This window comes from Rasamsonia emersonii (genome assembly GCF_000968595.1).
Source record: "Rasamsonia emersonii CBS 393.64 chromosome Unknown ctg1118621760053, whole genome shotgun sequence".
NCBI classification, from domain to species: Eukaryota; Fungi; Ascomycota; class Eurotiomycetes; order Eurotiales; family Trichocomaceae; genus Rasamsonia; species Rasamsonia emersonii.
In genome coordinates, this window is record NW_013563234.1 from 1 (window position 1) to 6694 (window position 6694).

Here is a 6694-nt window from a genome sequence, read left to right on the forward strand (position 1 = left end):
CCAGGCATACTTCGAGTGCGACTGCGAGCATCTCTTTCGCTACCGAGACAGAGTCACCATCCTCAGCTTGGGATAGGATAGCCACTATCGACGAATGGAAAACAGACAGTGACATCCAGAAGAGATGCTCCTAGTGCACACTTTTTATATAATATTGGGATCTTGAGTCACCAAAACCAGGTACGTATGATCTGCATATCTTTAATACGGATGTGCTGAGCTAACGGCAGGCAGTATATTGAAGCATGGGTGCTGTAGGGAGCTGGCGCAATGCCCGTTTCTTAACGAGGCAGGTAATCTCAGCCTACATTTGGAGAAGAGCATTTCGAATTAATACATTTTAGTCTCAGCCTTTCTATCAATGCCAGTTTCGTCTTCGAGGACCTACCCCAGGCGTCAGCATTTGGCTCAAGGACGGTCAAGTCTTGGATCATGAGCCTGATGACAGCAGTGCGCATATTTCTTGTGCAAGCATACCAAAAATCCTTGGGTCTCGAAACTTCTTGATGCGAGTATCCAGATATCTTGTCCGCCAGAATTTTTGCGAATTTGTTCATTCTGTTCCCAACGGATCGGCCCTGTTGTCATTGGCTGAAATCACTCAGGGCATGAATTTACGGCCAGCTCCAAGAATGGTTCTTTCGAGAAATGCAAGTGTCATGAGGATATTAGTCAAGCTGGTTTGCATGAGCATTATGCTGCCAAGCCGTAAGTTTTGACGTCAGCTTACAAACGCCACTTGTATCCAAGAAAATAACGTTGACTGGCATATACAGAAAGCGAGGACGGTTCGAGATTGCAGCAACAAACGTGACCTTGAATAGATATACGGAGTATGACAGGAAGCTCGAGCCTGGACACTCCAACGCTGGAGCCCTCGTATATATGCAGATTATTCAGGGCTATATCTTGGCTAGCCGGTTCGATGATATCTGTAACCGACTGAATCCGGCACCAGCAGCCATGGCGAGCAAGATCAAGCTGATCACGAACCTGGCCTACAAGAGAAACGGCGCCAAGTCCTACTCACCACAGTCGTACAGCCATGTTGCTCTGCACCACTGAACGAGCTCTATAAATGCCTTCTTGTGGAGGAAGATACGAAGTAAGTTTTACGGATCATCTCTAATCAATAATATCAAATCTGACAATATAAACAAGGTATCAATGAACGCCACGGAAGGACTGCAGCCGCAGCCACTGCAGAAGCAGCCACAGAACGACTGGAAAGGACAGCCCCAAGCGAGATGTGGCAATTTCCGATTTGTCTCTCTTGCAATCTTCAGACACGGCAACGCAAAGCAGGGATGGGATTAGGGCTGCTGAGGACTTTCGAGCTCTTCAGAGGATCCTGGACGAAGCTAGTCCACGGAATCCGAACATAATACCCGAGTCGCGAGTCAAAGCAGAACATGTCATCCCCTATTATCCCGTATATCTCACTACACGCAGCTTTCTTGGACCGGCTTATGCATATGTTCTCTGCGGCGACACGCGTCGGCTTCCCGCCCAGACAGATGACTCCGAATTCACATACGGCACTCACCCAGTGCCTCGCTTTGCCATGCAGAGCAAAGAAGTTGCCTGGGTTCGAGAATCAGAACGCAATCGAATGGTTGGTGAATAGACCATTCCGACAATTGTGCTCAAAATGAAGCTCTCACATTAGTGGGGTTATGCTATTATGAACTGGATTAACACCGATGGTTATGGGCAGGTGTTCGCAAAGAAGAACCGGAACATCCATCGCCAGGGCTGCTTGGCCCAGACAGCATTTCTGCTTCACATCATCTCCTTTGTCGCCAGCAACAGCGCGGACCAGCCGACGCTTCACATTTCCCACCTGTGCGACCAGTGCCAATGCTTCAATCCCGACCACCTCGTGGCGGAAAGCGGACAGACCAACAACTCGCGGAAGGGGTGCCCGAGGCCCATGACGTGCTTCATCGAGTCCAACATTGTCTGTCATGGCTCAATTATTACTGATTTTGTGCGGTGCAAGGAAGATATGGCTCTGTCTTTAGAAACATGGAAGTCTGGTCACCGGAGAAAACTGGATCGCCAGGGAATCTACAGCGGGAATTCCAATGCATTGGGTTATCGTCAAAGATGGCACACTGTATTTCCCTGTATACCGATCAGCTACCACCCGTGATCGTCGCTTCTCTTACGTCTTGTGTGGTAATCGCTGCGCTCACCTTCCATTCGTTTACAGACTTTTCCCGGAATTCTCAGACAAATGATACCTGAAGCAACAAATCTTGCTTTCTGAACCAGCATTCGTGGCGGCCAACTAATTCCTGCAATCTAGGAGAATGGATGCCTGACGTCCCCAAAATGCCTGTCTCTTCAATATCGAATATTGGAGGCCAGTTCCAGATATCGCTGCATCACTCCATCACCAGGTGCTATTCTCCAGAGACTCTTGACACTATGTTTGCAGCTCATTCACTGGGCTCCCAGCCCTCTTCGCTTCCTCAACCTCGAGGAACTTAGAGAATACAACTCTCTTACGACCAAGAATCCTACCTTCTAGTACGCGTTTTCTCATCGATTTTCTTACCAATTTCCATTGCTTCATCGCTGTTTTGATCCAATCCTGTTTTCTGGTACGTTCGTGGTAACCTAATAATGGGGCAGCCTTGCTGACTTCAGATTAGAAACTGTCTTATATGAGATGAGAGCTGCAAGTTTTTTAGAGAGAAAGCTCAGCTGCAGCATTGTGTAGGACATACATTAACCTTGTCCTATTTGACTGCCTAAAAGCCTATCAGTATGGTCTTGCTGCAAGGAACTTATCTCTACGTGTTGAGTACCATGTCAACACCCAATCTCTTAGCGAGAGGCAAGTTGTTGGCTTTGGCGATTACAGGGAGTACAACCTCATATGTACTGCCAATCGCATCACAATTCCATCCAGTTCTATACTCTGTCAAGCAACTAGCAATAGGTCGCATGTGTCATATCAGGCAAGAACTCCTTATGAAAGTTTATATTTATCCCAGAGCCGAATTCTGGGGCTCTGTGGCATCACAGACTGGCAGAAGCTTTTAAGTCCCCAGGAGGATGGATGGTCCTTCTCTGATTTCTATCTCTTCCATCACTTGCTCTCCCTAATGGGTAAGTGTGTTTTGTTTGCCTTGCAATAGTAGTTTCGTAGACCGATTGACCAACTGCGCAGGCACCACTATCATGCCTTGTTCTGTACATGGACCCTGGCACATGCACCTCATATCGACACTAGGCTACACAAGATGACTTATGACGACTGAAGGCTGGTATGCTTTCCTCATCAATACAACCTGCTCCTATATACTCTAAACTCTGAAACAAGAAGATTCATCTGACTGACAAGATAACCAGACGTTATCGACAGAAAAAAAAAAAGAGGACAAGAAGGCGCCACTAAATGACTTAACCCATGCACATCTCTTTCTCGGTCTTGACAAAATCCAATCTCACAACAAGCTTCTATCATTCTTTGTTAGGTGTCTTAGACATCCTTAGCAGTATGTCTCGGCTCGCCTACCCTCCGCCTTGGTAGGCAGCCTTTAAATTAAGCAGCTTCTTCCCTACGAATCAGTTCCATCATTCTCTGAACAGCTCAGCCGCGGATCCAGTGCAAATCATTGATGAACATTTGCAAACATCAGACATCAGTTTTACGTCTTGGATGTTCTCTGCTCTTCGATCCTTCTTCGTTGACGATGGAATTTATCCTGAGATTTCTTTCCTCCGGAATTGACAGGAGCATTACATGATGTTACATTAGAGGAGGAAATTCCTGCTCGCGAAAGGATTTCGCTAAGCAATCATCCGTTTGTGGTTCCTGAGGCTATACAGGAGCACTATATAGAGGGCAACTGCATTCCCATGGGGCTTCCCAGCCTACATATTAGAGAGCAAGCTTGAAGACTTGGACGGCTGGATGTTTTGCCAGAAATGCATTTCACCAGATGAGGGTCGAATGAGCGAGGGTATTGTTGATTTCTCCCTGCAGCTACTACGGTCTTCCAGAGTTACCCAATGCAAGTTGCTTCTTTTCTTGACTTGACAACCCCCGCTGCTTGGCCTGCCGTGAGATTGTCCCATCGCTGCTACGTTTGCCCTCCTGTGTGGTCTTTCTCGTTGGAATATATGTTGCTACACGGACACCTCGAGCAACACTACGGCGACAATTATCACTGCCACATCCCGACATAACCCTTTTTTCCACAGGATGATCTCGACCCAATCCTGAAGGCTATAAACGACCACCATTTATTTCCATCTATAGATCGACTCGATGGACAGACGTCTTTGTTGATGACGCTGCAGATAGCCAGAACAGTGTCCATCCAGATCAATTGATAAGAGCCAGCCCGGGGCGAGAATAATACTCTCTTTTTTTTTCTTTTCTCGGGTATGGGTAAGCCTTGCATTTTAGTTGTATGAAAGTTCAGTGTGATTTTCACTTTTGCACATACTATGGATGATCTTTTTTTTTCGACGCCTCTTTCTTTCTTTTTTTTTTCCAATCTTTGAATCTCTCCGTCAATCCCCTACACAAATGCCAATGCACCAACGCGAAAACCGCCCGCCAGATTATCAAGGACCGGTCGACCCTATTCCAGACTTGATCCTGGGAGTCCGAATACGACAAAGACCATGGCGATGGCGATACACGACGTCTTTGGTAGTCGCGCCGATTTACCGATGGAACAAACGACTTGGAGCAGAATGTTTAGAATATTATTAATTCGGATTATATATTAATGGGTTATTCCTGTGTATTTAGAGTATGAAAATGATAGACTATCCTTATTTTATATATTTTTATACCAATTTATATTATGGATAATGTCTTTTTTTTTGGAGTAGGCCTGCTTCTTTCTTGTCTTCCATCCAGAAACTCGAATAAAAACAATCATTTTTTTGTTTTTTAATTCATTAAACTTGTTTTATTTTCCATTAGTAACCTATTTATTTTATTTTATTATTAAACGTCATTTTGTTCACTGTTCGCTGTCTGTCTGTTGACGTATGTACTGTACAGTACACGGAATACCTCAGGGCTTCTTAGGGTTCAGGGCTCTTCTTGCTCTTGGCTAGCTAGAGCTAGGGCTGCGTGCGAATGCCGACTACACTCGGATCATCGGATTGGGCTCCTCCTTCCACGAACCTCGTCGTAAGGTAGAGTGCATAGTACAGTTCAGAATAGTAGGATCTGACGATTTTTTTATCATTTTTCTTTTTTCTTTTCTTTTTTTTTCCTGCTCCTTCAATGTCTGTTTGTACTGTACATACAGTACAATGTGCAGCGCGCTGCGTCTGCAGGGTATGTTCTATACAGTGAGAGACAGACAGACAGACAGATAATTCGATATTTAGTAGTTTTCTTATCTGATCTATTCACGTAACTTATGGCGAGTATGGCATAGTATTTTCTGGTTGGATCCAAGCTGGACAGACAAATGGATGGAGTCATGATACAAGGCAGGAAAAAAAGTGGATGACCCAGTGCAACAAGATACCAGCAAGAGCACCAGTGTATATATAACACGAGTCTACCATGTGAGAGACACAAAGGCTAAAAAAAAAGGTCAAAGTTGAGCCCATTTTATGCCTAATCATCTGTGGACTGATACTCCGCTGGACAACTGATATACGACCCGACATCCTTCCCAAAAAGGAAATGACAACAACATCACATTACGAGAAAAAAAATCAAGGGGAGAAGGTATAAATAAAAAAAGCCCCTGAAAGCCTCTGATAAGGGGTGTCGTCCCTCCCGCAGCACCCCCGCGGATTTGTTAGGTAACTGGGACTTTTATGTTTTTTGGAGCCCAGAGGGATCGAACGCGCGGTGTTTTTGTTTTTTTCTTGACAGTCTGTTTACCAGTCCTGCTGCAGGTGCAGACCTAACCGCTCCACCATTACGCCCCGCATTCGTTAACAGGTTAGAGGGAAAAGGGCATTATATGTGCCCTTGGGCTATGGGGTGATTGGCTGGTTGGTGGCAGGTGGGTTGCCCAGGCTGCCTACCTAAGTCAGCAGACAGGATGGGTGCAAGAAGTGCAAAGGTGACAGATGATGCAAAAGAGACAAATGGTCAGGTGTTTGTTTGTTTGCTGCCACCAGCGTACTAACAGACAGACACACGAGATATCGGTTGACATGACAAGACCCTCGATTTGGAGAAGAGACTCGTCTTCTCGTGTCACCTGGTAAGCCTGCCTGACCCATGCATCACAAACTGTTGTGACCTGTGCGTGACTGACATTCATCTTGCCATGCGACGCCGTCTTCTTGGACTATAGAATGGAGCCCGCCTCCTTATGGAAGCTCAGAACTGCATAACAGAGTCTAGATACTCCAGCGCGCCTGCAATTTCTCTCGATTCACGGACAAAGAGTACGGATATTCGGCGGAAAATAGCACTCTCAAGCCTTGAGTCAAGCTTGGGTCACTCTGGCGGATTCGGGCCGTGGAATACCCTACAACATCTATGCGCCTCATGTTATGACTGGAAGCTGGAAGATGAGCTCTTATCGGGACGGGCGACTTGGCGAGCGCAGACAATCATGCCAGGTGATAGGACATGCCTAGCTATCAAGTACAACGGATAGCCACGTCAGCGCGTCCAATATTGGAAGTTGCTCTGAGGCTTCTCTAGTGGTTACGACTTGATTGCGTAAGGTGTCTGTCCTCACAA

General features: G+C 46.1%; 1 protein-coding gene across 1 annotated transcript; it reads left to right on the forward strand.

The window, feature by feature from the left end:
• Window positions 1-245: 245 nt before the first annotated feature.
• T310_3145 (uncharacterized protein) lies at window positions 246-1065 on the forward strand (the record flags this gene model as incomplete). The annotated part of the gene is made up of 4 exons (XM_013473975.1): window positions 246-293; window positions 345-450; window positions 606-708; window positions 777-1065. 4 exons carry the CDS (start codon window positions 246-248, stop codon window positions 1063-1065), a joined length of 546 nt encoding a protein of 181 aa, XP_013329429.1.
• Window positions 1066-6694: the final 5629 nt, after the last annotated feature.